The sequence below is a fragment of the Topomyia yanbarensis genome, chromosome 3 (genome assembly GCF_030247195.1).
Source record: "Topomyia yanbarensis strain Yona2022 chromosome 3, ASM3024719v1, whole genome shotgun sequence".
Taxonomy (NCBI): Eukaryota; Metazoa; Arthropoda; class Insecta; order Diptera; family Culicidae; genus Topomyia; species Topomyia yanbarensis.
The window spans coordinates 365,777,833-365,801,535 of NC_080672.1; the positions used below are offsets into that span (position 1 = coordinate 365,777,833).

At 37.4% G+C, this 23,703-nt stretch overlaps 1 protein-coding gene across 5 annotated transcripts in view; it reads right to left on the reverse strand.

The window, feature by feature from the left end:
* The window catches only part of LOC131693257 (cAMP-dependent protein kinase type I regulatory subunit), a 142,304-nt gene that overhangs the window by 4,448 nt on the left and 114,153 nt on the right, over window positions 1–23,703 (reverse strand). For all 5 annotated transcript variants that reach the window (XM_058980944.1, XM_058980946.1, XM_058980947.1 and 2 more), the window contains one exon: window positions 12,336–12,695. In XM_058980944.1, coding sequence (XP_058836927.1) covers window positions 12,336–12,695 — 360 coding nt within the window. The remainder of the gene's footprint in view (window positions 1–12,335; window positions 12,696–23,703) is intronic.

The following is a 23,703-nucleotide window of genomic DNA, read 5'->3' on the forward strand; positions in this document are numbered from 1 at the left end:
CTGGACCACTGTGCACTGTGACAAATGTCAAAGTAAGCTCAGATGCCAAATTTCCCATCATTTGGACAATTTTAGACCAGTGTTCACTTTTGAAGTAGCACTCAGAAAATTACAATTCATACCTCTTTTTAAAGGAAATAACCTTAGTATTTGAATGGAAGTACTTCTGCTGCTAGAGAAATACGGAAAAGGTGGGTACTGGGTCATTTTGTCCCCAAAATCCCCAATTTAAAAAAAAATTATGCTTCCTGGTACAAATCATACATATTTTGCAGTTTTTCTAATGTGAAAAACACATGCGTTAGCTTAGCGGTGCCAAATTCTTTTTTTTACATTTGGAATATCTTAAAACCAAGAGGTTACAAATGTTTTTTTACGAAAAAAAATTACAGCTATCTTAAGAATGCTTATTAATATACAAGAAGGGGAATAAGTTTTTATGAGACATTCGACAGCTATCTTAAAACTAGGAATACAATAAGGTATACAAGATGGGGAAGACAATTTTTTTTTTATGAAAAAAAGTTTAAAGTATCTTAAAACTAGGAATATAATACAAATTTGATTTTTGTAACAGCAGCAGCAGTTGTATCAGGGACAGGGGAGAGTAGGCGGACACGATGATGGGAAAAAGAACAAAACTTGCAACTTGCAGGCAAACGGGAGATCAGCGGCATAAGTTAGATCCTCAGGCTACCAAGATGTCAAGAAACGGGTTGACGGGTGGAATTCTTCGGACCCGTGGGGAAGATCATCAACCCGTTCTCGCTTTAAATTCATTTTGTGCAACCAGGGTTGTTAAAACGATACATTTTTCACGGTAATTTATCGGCGTTACTCGTTAACGATAATGTATCGTCACCTTCATCGTCATCATCGATAATTGTATCGTCGTATTCATCGTCATCGTCGGTTATCGCGATACATTTTTCGTTACTTTCCCGTTTATTGGAGTTGAAGTTGATGCGATTAACTTTAAATTTTTTTAGAAATAAATACCTATTGAAGGACTTGTTGTTGGCAGTTGAAAATCAATAGTTTTGGACATTTTCTATGCACAGCGGAGTCCGACGATGCGTCAAAATGAATTTTTTTCATCTTTTCGGGAAAGTGTATTATATTAAAGGGAAAGTTGTTGGCAGTTAAAAATCCGGATGTTAATTTTGGACATTTCAATACGCAAAAGGTCGATGTGTCAAACTAGAATTTTTTCAACTTTTCGAGTAAGTTGGTGCACAGAAGAGTCCCAGGTTCACAGTGTTTCCAAGCGGCAAAAAGGTGATCAAAATTGTTTTGACCGAGAAGAAAACAAATTTTGAGTTATTGTGTAATTGTTGTGTAATTTTTGGCACGCAAAAACATATTTTGAAAAAACTACTAAACAACTATTATTAGGCCATTCACAATTTAATTTAAACTAGAAGATTTTGGATTTTAAAAAGGACATGCTTATTTCCAATGTTTGATTTCCTTTTCTAGTTGGGAAGCTTTTAGTCCCCTCCTCCGTTTCTTCTCTCCACTATGTAACAAGATGCTTCATGCTTTCTTCTTTTACCCTTAAATAATTATGAACGGCCTCATAATAGAGCTTTAGTCGTTTTTTGAATAAAGTGAAGACCCGTTTTTATCAGCCCCTTGCCGGATTTAGGCTGATAAAACGATGACATTGACAAAATCGGCACATATTTTTTTCTGGTTTTGAAGAGACGAAGTCGAAACGCAAACACCTGGACTAACATATTTTTTTCTTTTTTTTTTATAAACCGCAGCGGTTAAAATATTCTTCTTTAGTCCCTCGACATAGCCTCATGACCCGTTCTGATTATTTAGTAAAAATTTTCCTTAAGGAGAGCTTACAGTACAGTATTATTATTTTTGTATATTTTGCATCTCTAAGATAAGAAAAATATGCTAAAGAATGAATTTACTCGAATTTGACTTGAAAGTAAGCTAGAGCCCACCAAACGATTTTGATAGTGTTTGTTTTACAGATTCGTATTGGTATTCGTCTGCGGAAAATTGCGGCTTCCATACAACAATATTGTTTTTTGGACACTAAAACATTCGATAACTTCTAAGTCGTAAGAGATACAAATAAACTTACATTACAAAAATTCTGTATTTTCTTATGCTGAACAAAACCTTGGAACATTTTGAAATTCTACAAAATTACAAGGAAAAGTTTTTTTTTAAAGCAATTTTCAAGGGGTATATCAAAGAAATCTCCACAAATGTAAATTAAAATCGAACTTTGCCAAATAAAGTTTTTTTTTATTTTCACTTGCTTCACAGCTTTAGAGGGATTAATCACCCAACTAATACTTTTTAAATGCAAAAAATATAAATAAACTTTGCTGAAGTCACTATAGCTAAAAATGTTCTTCGTGGTTCAATGAATTTGGTTCAATCTATTTTGACGCACCGACGGTATATTGAAAATGCCCAAAGCTATTGATTTTCACTTACCAATAACTTCTTCAATATAATAAACTTTCCCCAAAGGTTGAAAAAATCCATTTTGACACATCGTCGAACCCCCTGTGTATTGAAAATGTCCAAAATTATTGATTGTCAACTGCCAATAACTTTCCCTTCAATATAAAACTCTGCCGAAAAGTTGACAAAAAATTCCATTTTGACACATCGTCGGATTTGCATTTGCATATAAAATGTCCAAAACTATTGATTTTCAACTGCCAACAACATGTCCCTCAAAAGTTATTTTTGTCTAAACATTTGAAAGTTAACCGCATCAACTTCAACTTCAATAAACGGGAAAGTAACGCAAAATGTATCGCGATAACCACCGATGAATTATCGACGATGACGATGAATCCGACGATACATTATCGTTAACGGAGTTTCCGATGACGTTGACGTGTGGTTAACGTTATCGACGATGACGATTAATTATCGATTAACAACCCTGAGGCATGGTAAGGGCAACGGCAGTCACATAGTGATACTCTAGTGCTGGTCGGCTCCATAAGGCAGGACAGGGAACTTCTAAAAACGAGAAATAAAGGGGATGGGCTAGATTGGGATATTTATTGTTTTTATAAAAATGTAAATAAGGGACATATATGGGAGATCGCGATTTGCCAGAATATCACGAACTGGGACATTGGGTGTTCTACCTCGGGCCCAAAGAGAATCCTTTAACTGAGACCCGGCGTCATATGTCACATCGGATGAGCAATCGATATGAGAGCTCCCAAAATTGATTTTTCAGCGGGAGAACGCTGGAGTTGCGCCGGCTCACGCTTCCTAGAAAAGACAATCAATTCAGTTTTCTCCGTGGAGAACTGGATACCCAGCTGGAGAGCCCAAGCGGACAAATTGTCCAAAGTATCTTGCAATGGTGCTTGCAAATCGGCAGCTTTGTGCCCTGTAACAGAGACCGCCCCGTCGTCTGCAAGTTGCCTTACCGTGCATGAATTTACAAGACAATCGTCAATGTCATTCACGTAAAAATTGTAGAGCAGGGGACTTAGACATGAGCCCTGGGAAGACCCATGTAGCTAAATCGCGATGTTGTTAAATCGCCACGTGAAAAGGGCAGACAACAGGTTTAGCAAACAGTTATTTAAAATTGGTGAAAGACCATGCTGGTTCAGCTTCTCTGACAGAATATTGATAGGAACTGAATCAAAAGCCTCCTTAATATCCAAGAAGACTGATACTATCTGCTCTTTGTTAGCATAGGCCATTTGGATTTCTGTAGAAAGCAACGCAAGGCAATCGTTCGTCCCTTTGCCTTCTCGGAAGCCAAATTGTGTATCTGTCAGTAAGCCATTTGTTCGACCCAATTGTCGAGGCGAAATAATATCATTTTCCCGAACAACCTCCGAGGACAGGAAAGCATTGCAATCGGTCGATACGAGTTGTGGTCGGAGGTTGGTTTTCCTGGTTTTTGGATGGCGATGACCTTCACTTGCCTCCAGTCATGAGGGACAATGTTACCCTCAAGAAACTTGTTAAATAGGTTCAACAAGCGCCTTTTTGCAGTGTCAGGCAGATTCTTCAGCAAATTGAATTTGATTCTGTCTAACCCTGGGACGTTATTGTTGCATGATAAGAGAGCAAGTGAGAACTCCACCATCGAAAACGGTGTTTCGTTCGGGGTATCTCCATTTTTAGAGACAAAAATATGTGACGCGGAAAAAGCGCCAACTTGCCCCGGCCCCGGGGTAAGTTGGCGGTATATGTAGATACGCCAAAAAATAAGCAATCAAATGGAGAATCAAATACTATATGGGTCCTTTTGGAACGTGCAGAATGTTTTTTCAAGAAAACTGTATAATAACCGACATTTGCTACTAAATTTCATTCTCAATACCCCGGAATATTGACTTTGACGCGTACTCCATCGAAAATTTTCAGGCGATTGGCCGAAGTAAATGTTTCCTGCATTGACGAGCTACACAAGAAAAAGGTTTTCTTACTTTGGAGTGAATTCCAGAAATAAAAATTTTTGAAGACTATTTTTGCACCGTAAATAGTACCGCCAACTTGCCCCAACCGCATATTTTATAAAAAACTATTTAAAAGAGAACTTTTGTTTGTGAATAGATGTAATATCTATACGGATACAAAAAGCTCATTTCACGAACTATCGAAAAATCTAATCATTCGAGAAATAGATTGAAAATCGCCCTAAATAACACAGTGTTTAAAATTTAGGAAATTTACTTGGTATGCTCGAAAACACAATATTACTTCCACAAAACAAAATGTTTTGCAACCAAAACACATTGGATAATGGGTTTCACATAACTTGAGGTACCTAACGAGAGTCTGAGCTTGATTCGCGCTGTCGAGAATTAAACCAGCCAAAAATCTGTACTCTTTCTCCGGAGGAAGTTCTTGGGTGGATTCGATTTTAGCGGATATCGCGGTCGCGTAACTCTTCCAATCAATGTTCCGTGTGAGGTCATACGAGACATTGATTGTTTCTGATGGTGTTGAACCGTTAGCAATTGAAATTACGATACGCAAATGATCGCTACCGTGGGGATCAGGGATCACCTTCCACATGTAATCTAACTGTAGCGATAAATCCGACGCACTTGCGCGTTCTGGTGGTGTAGGAATGAAAAAATAGCATCCCCAAAAGTGCTAAGCATCCGTAAGGGTTTTCTCGTGGAAGTTGAAAACTATATCAGAAGTTAACCAAGTTTCACATAATGCGAAAACATCACATTTTAAACCGTTTAGTAAAAAAACTTCTGCAATTCCACTGTAGAACAGTGATCGAACCAGTGACCTCGTTTGATGACTTAGCCATCGAAGGATACGATCGCTGCAAGGAGGGGCCATTTAGCAGTCAACTGCTTCAAAAGTGTTTGCACTACAGGTCGGATTCGATTATCCGTGATTCGATTATCCTTGGAAAATGATTCGATTATCCGGGTGCTACAAAAAAATCAACTTTCAACTAGAATGTCTAATTATAGTGCTAATTAGACCATTACAGCCAACAAAACTTTTTTTCGGGGAGTCTGTGTCTAACCTCCTCTCAATTTTTGGCTTACCTCAAAAATAGCTTATATATGGGTTATTCCGCGCAAAGAAGCTTATAGAATCATGTTCCTATTTTCAATCAAATCCGGTGTAAAATTCTGATGAATATCCTGCTCTGAGTTCCAGTGGACTTTGATACAATATTGCTCTTTTTCCTTCAACAATTGATCATGCTCAGATTTCCAATGGCATCTTTAATCCATTCATGCCAATGTTGTTGATAAACCACGTTTTTAAACGACTATAACTATTGGTTTACTCAACGTATGTTTACAACGACAAGTAAGGCTAATAACTGGGACGAATATCTTTCTTTTGAGCGCTAACAATTATAAATATTATCAGTAGAACAGAAATTATTACAATTAATCTGATTGGATTCCGCTGAAATAGTGCTACCAGGGATAGTTTTTGTTAATGGTGAAAATGAAATTTTGGAATATTTTACTAGCCTAATATATGTAAATATTATTTAGACTGCCTTCAACTACTTTTTTCAGGAAAAAAAACTTTATCGGAAGGTAAATATAGAGCAGCTTCTAGCACTTCGAAAGAAGCACCTATATATTCATAAAACTAGGTTTTTCGTGTTTCATGATGCCAAAAGGAAAAACACTTTCCTTTTGGCATCATTTGTTTATTCATTTATTTCAATTCTTCGGTTGGGCTATGTAAAGAGTGTGCCAGCAGTACAGTCGTTGAGGCCGCCGGGAACCCATCATCTACGTAACCATCTGTAGTCCTTCGCTGGTGACGAACATAATTGGAGAGTTTGCGAAGACTATATGCGTAGTGATAAGGGATCATCCATAAATGACGTAGCATTTTTTGAGTGATTTTTAACACCTTCCTCCCCCATCGTAGCATTTCGTCACAAACCTCTAAACACCCCCTGATAATTACGTAGCTTGACGGTAACCCTACCCCTCCCCTTGTCCCCGTAAAAAATAAAAAAACGATCTCAGTTAGATGAAACTGGTAAGATTGTCGTGACATCAGGTCAACCCCTAATCCCTTTAAAAAAGCTACGTAGCATGATATGACCCCCTACCCCCTGTCGTCACACATCATCACAAATTACAAAACTCCCTCCTCCCTCATATAATGCTACGTCATTTATGGATGGTCCCTAACCTGACAATCCGGTGCGCCATTGGTCAACTAAATGATGCTACAAAGATAAGGATCTCTTTTTGGATGCGCAATGCGCCCTCTTCTAACTAAAAAGTGGGTTAAAAGAAACGTTAGGCTGTTATATGTGACACCACAACGTAAATTAAACAGAAGCCAAGAAACAGACGACCCCCAGCTTACTTACGTTATTTTTTCTAGTATACCAGTAATCGAATCATTTACCCTGGAAAATCGAAGCCCCGGGTAATCGAGTTCGACCTGTATTGCAGAAGACACACCTTATTAAAAAGTTTGTCTTAGAATTCTTGCACAAATATCTATATACAACTAATACATACCGTTAACTCGTTACGAATATAAATGATAAATGGAAACCAACTGAAAATACAAATCACAACTTGAAATTCTGAAAAATCGACTAGGGTCAAAATAGATACATTTACATTTACCATAACAGGAAAATTTTACCTGAACATATTTCTTCCAATTTCTTCGCGAATAATATTTCATATAAAAAAAAACCTGTTTTAATCCACCTAGCGGTGCAATTGTGCCTTTCTCAATCATGAACACGAGAATGTTTGCGCTGTTTATATTCCTTAAAAGTTTTCAAATGCATATATTACATTTTAATATTATACATGACATGACAACTATATACAAGAAAAGAAATCATTATTCGAGTTCTAAAATTTTGTAAAAGAAAAAAAAACAGCCACGGTAATATTGAACTGAAAAAAAAGGTGCGAAATCGGCAAAGTTCCAAAGTAGATTTTTATAAAAAAAAATGTTTTCGTAATAACATAAAATCTCGACGTTTCATGCATTTTAAAGATGTTTGGCATCAAAAATACGAATTCGATTTCTGAAATTTCATGGAGTCCCCCTTTGAAATTTTTTTTAATTTTTTTGATTTCCGGCTTTTGTGAGAATTTCATATGTGACCGGACGGTTCAGTCTATATTTCCGGAACCATATTAGCGATCCGTGCGTTGAGGATATTTATGTTGTCTAGTAGGCAACTCTATTTTATATTCTTCTTAATGAAAATTAACGATGAAACGTCTACTTGTTCAATAATGAAAAAATAATTAGAATCGGTCAACAAACCATTGAGATATGGCCTTTTGAAGTAAACATTCCGACTTTTATCCATTTTTTTAATTTACTCATTATATTTAACGTTTGGTAGACAACCCTATTTTCATATTTTTTCAGTGTACCATATAAATAACACCTTTTGTTCATTATATTTATGTAATTAAATGGTCAGGTTTTCCTTTAAAAACCGCGGCACGTATAAACGATCTAAATAGACACAATGGACAAACATGGATTCACGCTTGAAGTCTGGTAGAAAACCCATCTATGACCGCATGCCACATCCAAACCGTTATAAATTTCGATTCCGTCAATGAAATATTTTCAAACTTGCAGGGGATATACTTTATTACTATATCTTTCGAATGCCATGTACTAAATAAGTAGACAAATATTTTTTTGTTTATAGAGATAGGACCAAACCCGTGGGTGTTTGCTGGTAGCCTTATGAAACGTGTCATAAAACTTCAAATCGCAATTTCTCTCGAATCTCTCGATGGATCATTTTGAAATTGACTGAGAAGATGCTTGGATACTGTATCTTTCGAATGCCGTATGACAAATCTATGGTCATTTTTTGTTAATAACTGTTTTAGGAACACCGTGAATGCTTTTAAGAGGATCAGCAACATTGAAAGCTGTGAAAATTAGGTCCACTATGTTAGAACATTTCATTAGTCCGTTACTGGACTGAGTGTCTGTTTGAAAAAAGGGTACACTTTGGGTTTTTGGTGTCCCTGGAAGTGGAGGATTCTTGTTAGAACTAAAATTTTCAAGTCCTGGAGCAACTTGCTTCGGCTTTGGGGCAGCACTTCCGTTAGATTTGTTAGATGTTGTTGGCGCACTCTCAGAGGAGAATACCTTGGGACCCTTACGAGGTAGTCTAGGGGAGGCAAGATTTTCCCTCTTCCTGGTCTCCCCCGGGTTAACGAGAGATGTTCCTTCTTGAGGATCATCAGATTTTTTCTCAACGCTAGCCAAATCAGCAAAGGCATTTTCGGACAGGATAGATGGCGAAGCATTCTTTAGCATTTCTGCATAAGAGCGTCTCGAGCGTTCCTTAAGGGAGTGCTTAATTTTATCCCCGCGCTGCTTGTACGCAGGGCATGATTTATGAGCATGCGAAGAGCCCCCACAGCAAATACACTTTTCAGTTTCTTTGCCGCAAGAGTCATCCTCATGCTCTCCCTCGCACTTGCCGCATCGTTTTTTATTTCCTCAATAGGTGGCTGTGTGGCCCAACTGCTTACAATTGCTGCAGCTCATGACCCGCGGTACAAACAGGCAAACAAGTAGGCGAACTTTGTCAAGGAGGATGTAATTGGGAAGAGAAGATCCGGCGAAGGTCACCCGAAGCGAGCATGATAGAGAGTAGGTAGTCTTACCTCCCTCGGTGTTTGTGGTATACAATTGCTTGCTTTCTAGGATCCTAATCTGTTGAAGTGAGAGGTCCTTAAAGCAGCCAACCCCGTTCTCCAACAGTTCTTCGCACTCCAGGCCCGGTTCTGACATTACCCCATCGATTTTCACGGCCACACAAGGCACGTAGGCTTTAAAATTCCGCGTGAAGCGCTCACAGCGAGCAATCTCGTTTGCCTGACCGAGATCATTCACTAAAACTCGTATCTTGTTTGGCCGAACACATGTGATCTAAGTTACCACCAGGAACTGAGTAGTCAAGTCCCGAGACAGTTTCAATATATTAACAGGTTTCTCCCCGTTCCGAAAGTACACCACCTATGGCCCAGAAGAATCTAGAGGGTAATGTTACGAGGGACAATGCACGTGTTAGTGGAATCCGGGACTTCCATGATAACATCAGATGGTACTTCGCCCTCAGCCATTTAAGCTCGAGGGGAGAGCGTTGTAAAAACGGCGATGTGTCTTATGATTTAATTACAAGGTAGAGTAAGAGAAGAGAAAAGGAAAGAAAGCAAACGAAGGGAAAAAACAAACAAAACTTATCTGCAGCAACGTCGATTGTTCCGCACCAGCGAAAACAATGTACTGGATATGCAACCGGCACCAGCAGAACAGCGGCTAACGAACGAACAAAGGCTGAGCTTCACTCACTGAGAATTACACACCGAATACCACTGTAAAGTATAACGATCTGCTCCGTTCAAAAATTTGGAAACAACTGACAAGTTGGGGTTATAGGGCCTTTTGTCATTCATATCAAATTTTATCATTTTCTCTTGCATATATCGCTATTATTCACCAGTCAATTTTAATAAAATGTACCTTGTTGAAATGTGTGGAAAATCCTTAGGAACAAAATAAAAATGGATTCGTTACCGGTAAAATTCAGAAACATAAAATTTTCTGACATTTAGTGTCGATTCCACATTTTTATCATTAAATCGCACATATTAACTCCATTTAACAATAAATTCTTATTTAATTTACTACTTACTACAAGGTACATTTTATTAAAATTGAATAACCAATAATAGAGATATATGCACGGGAAAATGATAAAAGTGAATATGGATGACAAAAGGATCTATGACCTTCTCGTATTAGGACAAAGGTCAAAAAGGTTCCGGTCGATTTCTGAGATATTCTCACTTTAGAAAAACTGCAAAAGATGTATGATTTGCATCCTGGCTCAGAAAAAAAAATTAAAATCTCATATTGTGACAAATGTCAAAGTAAGCTCAGATGCCGAATTTCACATCATTTGAACAATTCTAGAACGCCGCCCACTTCGCTTGAAATTTTTGAAATTGGTGCTATGGAAAAATATGGAGGAAAAATATATAAAATGCTATTACTTTTGAAGTAGCTCTCAGAAAATTACAATTCATAACACTTTTTTAAGGAAAATAACCTTGGTGTTTGAATGGAGATATTTCTGTTTCTCAAAAAATACCGGAAAGTGGGGTACTGGCTCATTCCCGGTACCCCACCTTCCCGTATTTTTCGAGACACAGAAATATCTGTGAACAAGGTCAGAATACAATGTCATTTTTATGATTTTGGAACAAGTTTTATATTTTCAGTTCGGGGTTCCTCCCGACTGCTGACAAAGTTCTCAACTTTTGTTTATAGCACCTGCATAGAGTACTTATAAGCTGGCATGAGAATAGACATGTTGAAGCAATCGAATTATTTGTAAACAGAACGATTCTATTAAAATTTCAAGTAAATCCAGCCCAAATTAGATAAGCTAGCAGACAGTTTATCCTCTGTCCATCGCTCATAGATGCTCACAGCCTGAAGGAAAAACTGCACCAAAACTGTTACGTGTTTAAAATATATTCATTAGTAAATACATCCATCATGGCTATACAACAGATTGTAAACCTGTCAATTCAGGAAAACATTCACTCTATCATAATAGTTCCAATACCCAATAAACTCAAACACGAATCAATTACTGGATCAATAAAATCCGCTTGCCAATTTCGCAAATGACCGCACAGGAAAAGAACTTGAGTGAAATATTTAGAATGCGGACTTTTTCAACGGTGTTTACCGTTGTGATTGAGCTATCCAGCGAGCAAATAAATAAACAAAATCCAAGCACATTGCTCCACCCCACACCGGGCGCTACCATAAACATACATACATACATTAGTGGGCTTGATGAGTTTTGAAAGTTCTCTTCCCGTAGGGACGGGCAATGTTTAACCGCGCTTCAGTTCGATCTTCTTTGTTTATAGAGACTAATCAATCAATGCATCAGCCAGAATCACAGCATGCCCAAACTCCCCCCGGCTGAGACGGCCGGCGTGCTCCCATCGTGCTGCGTTTGTGGCTGCTTGCATTCAGGGCGAAAAATTGAAATGAATGTTTCTGTTTGTTCAGAAAGTAACAGGTTATTGCGCGGTAAACTCGCTACTGGAGGATGTAAGATTTAGCTGGGAGGAATGCGCTTTGATGTTTGTTAAAAAAATCTAGCTGAAATGTCTAGTGTTTGATGGGTTGGAGATTTTACGATAGGTGAAGCAAAAAATTTTGCTAATAACGAATTTATTCACTCGAATGATTGGAGTCTTTTTTTCGAAGCAGGTTTAATTTTGTTCCTTTCAACTTTTCAGGTATTTATAATTTATCAATTTTTTTATCCTCTGCATACTCAACACACATCTGAAATGTAAAAAATCTATGTTGATAACGAATCATTACAATAAAAATTAGTGTTTACTAATAGCAAGATGAAACCTTCAGATCGTGAAGTTCAGTTAAAGCATATTCATTCACTAGAAATATTTTGGTGAATACTAAATTCGCGTAACATTAGGGAATTTAACATCCAAATTCGATATATCTCGCTACCGATTCTTAAAGTACAAAAATGGTAGGTACAATAATACTACTGACCCTGTGTCTATGATGGTCGAAACTCAAAAATTTAACGACTGCTAACTTAACCCACCGGAAGTCGCGCAGTATACTGAAAGCACAACTTTCTGAAATTCAGACAAAATCGTCTTAGAGCTACAGGCGGTCGCCTGAATGTAGATAGTGATGCCACTATCCGAAGGTAATCTGTTTAACGGTTCGACTAGTCCAGGGACTAATTTGATATTTTTCTATGCTTATCATAAAAAATCAAGTTTGTCACTCACCTCAACTTCACCAATATCTATAACGTAAAAATTGTCACCCTCGTCGCCCTGCTGGATGATCGATTCCCCTGGCAAAAAATTGCACGGAAACATAGCATCGAATATATCCGATCGTTCGTTTTCATCCAGGTGGGAAAAGAGCACATTCTTCGCAATCGCCTTCGACAGAGCGGCCATCGTTTTGTAATCTTTGGGAACGACCTTCTTCACGTAGCTAGTGGCATCCTCTTCGCTGACCGGTTCAGCTGAGATTCCACCACGTCGTCGCACCGGCGGAACGGCCGTTTGCGGCATCGGGCTCAGATCATCCAGATCGTCCGGGCTGGCAGCCTGTTTGCTGGCATCCAGTTTTGCCTGTTCCTGAAAATAGAGAAATTAAAACGAAACGGCCATTAATAAACACCCCAAATTGGTGGTACATAAACAGAAAATAAACACGGCCATCGAATCGAAGAGAAAGCTATACGAAGTGTGTTATTTTGTTAATCGGCTGTCGGATACATCAAACCACTCGCTCGCCCCAAAATAAATTTATATCACGCATTGCCACGCAAACCATTAGCAATTTACCTACTATCGGAAAGGATCAAACCCACAAATTATCCACCACAAATTAGATGGATACACACTGACAGCAGGAGCTGACCGAGCGAGAATTTATTGCTGCTGGTGGTTAGGGTGCGGTTTGAACATAGTTTAGCATTTCTCTGCTGCTATATTTCGAGTTCTAGGCTACCAGTTTCGTTAACTTTTTTAACCTGAATTCTATTAAACGGACCCGATATGAGACAAGATATGTTTAGATGACAATAAAAATATTACCAAGGCTGCTTCAGTACGCCAATCCTATTTGAATTCTCCAGGTTTAGTATTTTCAAGATATCTTTACACTAACAATAATAGGGTGTACGGTATCATATTGCATAATTCTCAAATTGCTGTAACTTTTTCCGACAATTTTTCGCACGTTCCTAGAACATCTGGATCTTTCTCAACCTGTATTTAGCAATAAGCTGAGAATGGTCTAATCTAAGGTAGGTCGCGTTTTGAAACAACACACCGAACATGTAACCGGCGCGCCCATAGGAAGGAAAAAAGTTGTCAAAATGGAGTGTGAAGAATCACAAGTGGGTAGTCGAAACATTTCAATTCCAATAGTTCAGTGAGAGACGTGGCAAAAAAAACTGCATTAAAGCAAAACTTATGTGTAAGATGCAAAAAACATGAAGGACACGTGCCCAAAACCCAAAAAGTGTCGAAGCGCGATTAACATCAGAATACAGTGAGAAAATCACGTGCGCTGAAGCCCCACACTCAGCTGTTGACGAAATTGCATTATCTCGTCATGGATGACGAAACATATGTAAAAGCAGATTTCCGACAGGGTTCCCCTTCATTACTGATTGTCATCAGTTCGACGTCCCTGCTGAAAATAGAAAACATAAGATGTTTGCGAAAACAAAAATCATGGTTTGGCAGGCAATTTGCTCGTGTGGAGCACCTCGTTCGTGACAACCGGAACGTTCAATAACTTGAGTCAACTTGAGAGAACGCCTCGCAAAGCATCTGCTTCCATTTGTGAGGTCTAACGACGGCACTACGCTTTTCTGGTCGCATGTGATCTTATTACCTGAATGTTGAATGTGTAAATTTTGACATAGCTTTTCTTGTGATGTAATTCGATTCCATGCACCCTCTATATTAATGAATAATAGATTTATTGTCAATATTTCTGCGCGTATAGGATTCGCTTAGCAAACAGCAGACAAAAAATATCGCCATATTTCCAATTACGCACAGAGGAGTAACTGGGGTCGAATCCTGGCCAAAATTATTTATTGCTGCTATTGCTGTTATTATGTCTTAATGTGAAGTAAAAATAGACAATGACTAATTGGCATCTGGCCAATTTTCTATAGTCTTTCGAATACTAGTAATTTCGAGTAGATCTATTACATTACATACATTCGTTTTTCTAGTTGCATAAACAGATGATCAGTGGAAAAGGGAGAAGAGAAGGGACGCTTGTGCACGTATTCGTAGAAGTACATTTTCTCAAACATGGTATTCGACCCTAAAGCATTTCGGTGTACCTCAAATTAGTAAAAATTACAATATTTTCAAATCGCTTGGAATTGGAGGATCAGACAAGATCGGAAGAGTTCGAATGTTTTTTGGATAGCTGGAATCTTGTTTTGTAATGCTGCTTCAGCAACTTTGCCGGATCCTGCCGTTTAATATCACTTTTTTATCGTTCAAGTTTGGAATAAAATGTTCAAAAAACGTGATTCTTAAAGTTGGTGCAATGCACAGCAACACTACTATTTTGAGTTAGGTTTAGGCTTAAGTTATACAAATGATTGTGTTCAACTACGTTTGTAATAATATTGTCTTATTTAATAGCGCCATCATCACTAGATAGCGATATTGCTGGATATATAATAAAAATGATAAAAAGACATCTTAAAATATCACCATTTTGCATCCATGCGAAAATTCTCTAACGATTTTTGACATACTTCTAATTTTGCCAAATTATACAGTAGGCTTTTAGGTAAGTAAAAAAAGATAATGAAACAAAAATTGAAAAAAAAATATTTTGGTTATTGGCCAGGAACTTGTTCTAGTTACTCCTCTGTGTAACGTACAGAATTTGTTTGTGTGTGTGTTTTTTAGAGCACAAAAAAAAACTTTCAAAAAAGCCCTGAGAAGGAACGGGTTTGGGCTGCCACCCGACCCGTTAAAAACCACGGCGAGGGGTTTTTTATGTGTTGTTTGAAATTTTCCTTTACCTCCCCCTTTGAGCAATTTTCAGTTCAGTTTATATGGGAATTTGCTGTGTGGCTGCACTCTTCAATCCGTAACTCCGGAACCGGAAATCCAATCAATAAAAAAAAATCAATAGCAGCGGATGGGAATTTAAGACTAAGTTTGTGCAAACCAGTCCAGCCATCTCTGAGAAACAGAGGTGACCTTTTTTTCCACATACACACCTACATACATACATACACATACATTTTCCGATCTCGACGAGTAGGGGCGAATGGCATATGATTGCAGTGATTGCATAACCTTTCTATATGAGAAAGGCAAAAACACTAAGAATACCCGTCTGGCAGATTTTGTTGACGCAGTTTGCTACTGCGTATTGAGATCCTTTTCCTTAGCGGTTAAGCATTAGTTGCCTTATCCATCGCATCTTGGGGGTCATTCGGTCCATCTTCTCTCGCGTTTTCGTTCACGTCCATGTCGTCATCGGTACTGCATTCATGATTCTCACGGTTGCTTGTTCTTGTTTGTTTATTGTAATTACGGCTCACTGTTGTAAATCCTTCTTCATCGGTTATTGATTTTTTGTTGTTGGAAGAAGACATTTGGTGTAATCGTTGTTACTTTGTGTTGTTGTGCTGGTATTTGTTACTGCCCGGTCCGCAGTCGTTGGTTTACCAACCGGTTTACGGTTACACGACGACTGTATACCGGCTTTTAAGGTATCAGGTGGAATTTCCTTGCCGGTCTCCGCGCAAGGTTTTCCGTGGTGTAGCGGTTGATCACAATATCGGCATGTAGAAATCTGCCCTGGGTACGTGACTAGTGTTCGTTGAGAATATTCAACACCTTGCGGATCATTGAATGTTAGGGTCAAGTAGAGGAGGGAATAGCTTTAGTTGGACGCATTCTCACTACACGAACGCCGTTGCGAAGTCCTGGGAAGAAGTTCCTCCAAGTATCTTCCTCAACACAATTCAACTCTCCTTATTTTGACATGAGTTGTTTGATAGCAGCGAAACTAGTACGTGGTGTCATGTCACGTAGCTTTGTTTCAATACTGTCTACATCTATGTATATTAGACTGCCTAGAAAAATAATAAATTTTTGAATACTCAATCGGCCCCCTAAGTCGATTTCTAGTCCCACCAGGAGTACTTACTCCAAATTTGAAGCAAATCGGACAAGTCTAGCTACCGGACCAACTATCCTAAAATTTATATGGGATTTTTCGACAATTTACAAGGAGAAAACCCACTATCTCGCATTTTCACCGCTAGGTGACACTGTATGTATTATCACTGTAAGTGAAAATAAGAAAGATAATTTAACCCTTTATAAGGCAGTGGCAACTATATAGCCACCTTTTCGTTTCGTTCATAATGCAGGAATATGAAGTGAGAAGTATTTCAATCTTATGAAATCTACTTGTTAGGAGTCTGGCAACTCTTCTTATTACTTTTTATTGAGATACAGTGAAAAGTGTCAGATTGGTGGAGAGTTTAAAAAAAATACGGTAATTTCCTTTTGAACAATACAATTAACTTGATTTTGAAAAAAATACTCTAGACCCTATAAGTTGGCGATGCAAATTTCTAAAAACAAATATTTTTAATCCGAAAATTTGGTTTGAGTGGTAAATATTGCAAAGAAAAAAAAATAAAATGAATAAATCAACATCTGTAATCTGTGGTCTCATTTTTCAACTTATCCTCAGAATCCAGGGGTTATTTACTGTTAATCAGGTAAAAACCAGTAACCCACCTTAATTTCTTTTTGAATTTCTGATCCAGCTCGATATGTCTTTATATTTGCACCAATCTCGTTGGAAATACATCAAACAGTACAAAGACTGACGTTTTCTAATGTGCGCTAGCAGTATATTTTCAAAATTCTTGTTAGTCGTTTCGTTATTGCTACGGATAAGCCCCTTCTAGAATTAAATCTGTTGTATTATTTTATTCTTGTCGTTATGATCGGAAGACTTCGCGCCGTCATGAATGGCAGAATTATTATCTATATGATGTTACATCAATCAATGTGATAAAATCTGATCAATAATTCTTTTCCCATAACACTCGGTTCGCGGCTGCTTCTCTCCACCCACGGTTGCGTCCGATACCTTCCAGATCTTGCTGCACCTGATCAACCCAGCTAGCCCCCTGCTCCGCGTCGTCTTGTACCTGCCGAATTTGAGCAGAACACAATTTTAGCAGGGTTGTTGTCCGGCATTCTCGCAACGGCAGAATACAACGAGGAAATCACGTGCGCAAAAACTTCACAATCAGTTGCTAACGAAACCGCATTGTCTTGTTATGGATGACCAGACTTATGTGAAAGCAGATTTCCGACAGCTTCCTAGGTTCCTCTGCGTCACTGCTCTTTATAAGATCGACGTTCCTGGGGAAGTTAGAAAACATAAGATGTCCAAGCTTGCAAAAAAAAATCATGAATTGACAGGCAATTTGCTAGTGTGAAAATCTCGTTCGCGACAAATGGGAACGGCCAATAAAAGTGTGCTTAAAACAATGCCTCCAACAGCGTCTACTTCCATTTCTGAGGTTTAACGATAGCCCTACGCTTTTCGGGTTGGATGTGATTTTATTACCTGAAAATTTGAAAACGAATGGTGGAATGGGCGATTTTTCATGATTTTTTTTCTTGTGATGCAATTTGATTGCATACACCCTCTATATTAATGAATAATCGATTTATTAACAATATTTCTGCTCGTGCACTTAACAAAAAAGGCAAAACATACTGCCCTATTTCGAACAACGTACAGAGTTTGCGTGTGTGCACACATGATTTTTTCAGCCGAATCTCAGCTTTTCTGCATCTTTTGCTGAAATCTCAACAGCTGAGATTCAGCAAACATTATTTTTTGCTGAGATCTCAGTAAAAGTGACGTTTGAGTGCTGAGGCTCGGAAAATATTTCACCGAAAATCAGCAAACTAATCTCACTTTACTGATATATCAGTTTTCTGACCCGATCAGAAATACATAACAGTAATATTTCAAAACTATATCTCGCAGTGTTACTTGTTATAAATTTCTGTTATTTTAACTACTAACGAGACCTAATTTATAACACAATATGTTACAAAAATTGTGTTCTGTTATAATCTTGTTATTTCATTCTGATCGGGAAATTTGCTGACTACACAGCTGTTGGGAAATTACCGAGCCGAATTGAGTGTGTGTGTGGTGATATTTACCAAAAAGAGCAATTTGTCCGAGTGCAATTTAAACAATCGCAAGCATGTTATTAAAATATTGTCGGTGTTTTGATCACACGATGAATCGTTTCGTTAAATATGTTGTATTGGCTGTTTTAAAAATGTGCATAAGTGGAATAAACTGATCAATAAAATTAACGCAATCGCTCGACGCACAAGTTTACAGTCTCAAAGCACATCCTTGAATAAAATATTTAATATGCAGATTACTGACCACCTAAAAAATAACTCATGTTGTAAAGAAGGAAAACTATCAATTGGAATAAAACCGACTTAGTTGTATATACAGTAACAGATAAAAAAACATCACAGTACAGTCTTTTTTTTTACTAAAATCCACACTTGATTATTTGTGTCGAAATCGTTAACTTCGAGTAAATGGCGACTTCGGAGGAATTCGTGAAGCCCTTTCACATGGTTTTATGATTGTGTCTTCAGCAATAATGTACATCTTTCGCCGAAGACGCAAAGTCTTTATCTTCAATACATTTAACGTTATTGATTCTTGTCTTCGAATCACCTCTTTGAATATCATCCTAACGAGTTAGGAACGCTCCGCAAAAAAAAAATTGTAGGAGCGGCTGACGCTGTAGCTGTTATTGTGTTGGAATAGCTAGAACAAAATCCATAGTGAATATTTTTTGTGGCGTGTGTCCTGTCGCTTCGTATGCTTGCAGCTTAATACTTAATACGTAGTTTATACATTTTTTACTCACCGTCTGTCGACAAATTTATGAGAGAAAAAATCGCTAATATTGAAAAAATCACTTCAATACTGTGTTCAGCACAGACAATGCAGATAGACGATGTCTGTTCGGAATTCACTCACAATCTAGACGTTAGAACACTTCCCTATATTATTTACGATCTAACTGCGCTGAGCGCCAAAAATGCATTACAGAGTCACAATTCATGTTCGTTAAATAGTTCGTAAAATCATGAGATGCCACCGATCAGCTATATTTTCATGATCTAGTTCAAATTGTCACCTTACTCCGCGTAAAAAAATCCGATAATGAGAAAAATAACACATTAAGATTATGCGAAGAGAATCTACGAAAATCATGAGCCCATTACTCCGCTCGTCAAATTAGATAGAAAACTCGAGAATAAAATGTTAAGGTAACACAAAGAAATTACAAAAACTGTGTTTAAGCTCTTGAAGTCATGAATATGAGCCATATTACATCCACTAAAAACGAGAGTGAACTAAAAATAGCTTGAAGAAACATTATGCAAATCGTGAGTAAGCTTGTGAAATCATGTACATGAATCATATTATACTGTCTGAATAATTCGATATTAAACTCTTGAATATAATAGTACGGTAACATGATTAACATCCTGAAATCTTTCTAATATAAATAAATGAACTATAATAATAAAAACCCGACTTAATCCACCTAACAGAGACATGAGACATTTCCTACACATATCACTGATGGATCATTTATTAGTTTTCAGAATTCATGAGAAGTAGGCACCCATCTTTACCAGAATGATTACAGTGTCAAGTCCTGCACGAATAAAACCTCGAATAAACTGAATAAATTAAAAAAAATATGATGCAAAAAAATATCAAGCTCGTAAAACATTCTACCCATTTCATGAATCAAATTAAAAAGACAATAAGTCAAATTAGTTCAGCTCACTAAATGAAAAATTTGACAATACAGTGAAGACCCAATTTTTTCTGCCTGTACGCGACTTTGTCTACCTCCGGTTTTGTCAGCTTTTTAACCCAATTTTGTCAGCCTCGTACGATTAATAGGCGCTAGCAGACGAACAAAGTCAAATTTGAGTTAATCATTTCTTGAGAAGAATGCAAGATGCAAAATAGGCAAAAATAAAAACATTTTTTTTTTTTTTAATTTTGCGTTATAAAACCTTCTTAAGGGGAATTTAGACTAAATAATCAAAAAAGGCTATGAGCAGGGATGCCACATTGAAATTTGTGTTTCGGTCAAAAAACAGGAAAAAAATCTGTGAAAATCTGAGTTAAATTTCCAAAATTTCTAACCCGAGGCGCGTGTGTCATCGCGAAGGATTCGAGCATTTGTACGTTAACGTGTTTGATCGCGTGTGCGTTTGAAGGTCCCGTGTGCTAACGTATATGTAACTTTGTTACAAAAACTAGTTATTGTTCATATTAATGCATAATAAAAGCAATAGCAGCAACAGATAATTTTGACCAGGATTTGAGCCCAATTACTCCTCTGTGCACCGGAAGTATTAGCCACTATTTTATCATATACGCCAGTTCTACATCCATTCCCTGACCGAACTGCCACAAATACTCAGACGAACACGTACACAGATGGACATACGACTAGCACATAACAAATGTACATTAGCAGGTACTAAAGACTACAACTATTACAAAACAACCTCTAATAGGCTTAGGATTTTTCTTTTCTGTTATTAGCTTGTGCACGATGATGACACGGAGTGTAATATAAAATAACCTTATTACAAAAAAAGCATCGCTGAATCTTTCGCTATTCGATAGCAGACCTTTTACATTTCTTATAAAAGAAATGTATAGAATCCGCTCAAACTTTCAAGATTTTTTCCGAGGCCCGGAGGGCCGAGTCTTATATACCAATCGACTCAGCTCGACGATTTGGGACAATGTCTGTGTGTGTGTATGTAACGGACAAATTCTCATTCGTGTTTCTCAGCATCGGCTGAACCGATCTTATCCAAACCAATTTTAAATGAAAAAACTAAAAAACAGTATGAACGCTATTAATTTGTTTTTGATTCTGATGTTTAGTTTCCAAGATATGAATGTTTGAATGCGTAAAAATGGCGTTTTTTGCAGTTTTTTTGAATTGTCTGCCGAAATTGACATTATAGATTAACAATTTATATGTTTTTAAACAGCTCTAACGAATACCTTTCGAACAAGCTATAGATTGTTGAAATCGGACTATTATCAAAAGAGATATTTAACATTAAATGCGGACGAAAGATTTTTATCATTTTTATCATCATTATTTATCATCACGGCTTATTTTAGGTCAATAGTATCTTCGGAGAATTTAATGGAGGAAATATGCCCTTTCTTTTGGTATTGTGCTTTTGCTGATTAATCCCCCTATGAGTGAGATATTTTCACAAATTTTCTTGGAAGTGATTATATCGAAATGATGCCTTCAGCAAATTTGTAGCTCTTACTTTTGCGAATAACTTTACTGAAGACTTCAAATATCTATTTTGAATACTTTAAAAGTTATGGCTTGTTGTTTGTGGATTACTCTTTGTCGCCTATTTATTGTTCAATATAGAAATAATCCATTGAAATAAGCCAAACATTATTACGACAAATCGAATTTTGTATTTCATTTTTCTGTCTACAACCGCTAGAAATAATCACCGAACACTTCCAAGTTGTCTGGAAGGAACTTGATAACTTATCAGTGCAAAAATGTTCATTTCTGCGAACCTTCTGACTGCAATTTTTCTAACTAATGACCATCGGATCGATCTGAAACATATCGGAAAATGAAAAGCGAAATAAATAACTCCAAGCAACGGCGTAGCCCAGAGAAGGTTTTGGGGTTGAACACCATACAACGCCCCCCCCCCCCCTCCCCACCCCAACAAAAAAAAAATTGGATTGAAGTTGAAAATTAATTGATGCTGACTGATTTAATTCAAAATTACAATAACAATTATCTAATCCGTACATTGATAACCTGTTGTTGTAAACATCATGAGGACTTTTGATAAATTATCGGAATGGGGTCCTGAAATGTAACTGATCTATTGGTCTTGATTTCACAGTTGTCTAATAGCATCAATATCAAATTCCTGCCTGAAAACATTCCAATAGAAAATTCCAGAGTTCTGTAATCAATCATAATCCTCAGATTTCTTTTCAAATTGAGATCGATTTTGTAATAAGGGTCTTTATTTAATAGAAAGCGAAGTTAAAATTGATTTAATGTCTATGAAACATAGAACTGCTCACCAAAACATTGCATAACTTTCAACATTTGCTAAAAATGTTCTTGCCTTTCTCATTCACTCTAAAATTCGTCAATCTAATCCCGACCCGGAGGGCCGAGTGTCATATGCCAATCGACTCAGTTCGTCGAGATCGGAAAATGTCTGTGTGTATGTGTATGTCTGTATGCGTGTATGTGTATATGTGGAAAAAAAATTTGACCTCTGTTTCTCAGAGATGGCTAGACTGATTTGCACAAAGTTAGTCTCAAATGAAAGGTACAACCTTCCCATCGGCTGCTATTGAATTTTCTATTGATTGGACTTCCGGTTCCGGAGTTACGAGTTGAAGAGTGCAATCACACAGCAAATTCCCATATAAACTGAAATGAAAATTCTTCAAAATCAAATTTGTATTTTGGATGCCAAATGACTTTAAAATGCATGAAACATTAAAATGCATGACAAAAATTGACTTTTTTGGACTTTGGTACATTTTTGCCTTTTTCATATAGAAAGGTTATGCAATCACTCTAAAAATCGTCAATCATACCGGCCCGGAGAGAATATGCAGTGAGGGGTTGCTACTTTAAAATTCAAACTAGTTTAAAATTTCTTAACAAGTTGAAAATTTTCGGCAGGACCCGGATCTCCCGGATCTTTCTCCATAATCCGCCGCTGGTTTCAAGCGATGTTTCAGTATCACATAGTATCTCAAGATCGTGGCTGACGATCCATTGTATGTATGTGCAAATCGTACTGAACATGTAATATTCATTTCCACCATTGTATGGAACATAACCAGCCATGGAATCGTAGTCTGGTGAATGAGAAAAGCACAATTGCACCACTAGGTGAATTAAAACAGGTTTTTATTTTGGGAATGCGTCGAGTTGAGACGAGAACGTAATATGATTAATAACGAGGATAACACTTTCCGAATGTAGAGAGAAATTTATGAAAAATGACGATTTCCATTCGACTCTAGCAGGTCCTGTTCGATTATATGTATAAGTCAAATGTTCAAAAACAGTAATTTAAGGTCAAGATCGCATCATTTTGAAACCGGCAATTTCGGAGGTTTAGTATCTTCGATGAGTGTTACAAATGTTAAACAGCACATCATTTGATAAAATAATTTTGACGGCATATCGTCCAAGAAGTATTTATGGTGAATTTTCTCAGGTTAATATTCAGGACTACAATAAAGTCTCAACAAATTCGCTAAAGACACGAACTCTGTTGCTATTTTCTGAAAAAATAATTCTGCATAATTTTAAAACTTCAAAAATTACGGTTTCGGAATTATGCCGTTTGGACAGTATGATCGATTTTCACCAAACCCCCACCAAACCGAATTTCTGGCTACGCCGCCGACTTCAAGTAAGTAGAAACAAAGTCGTTCTAC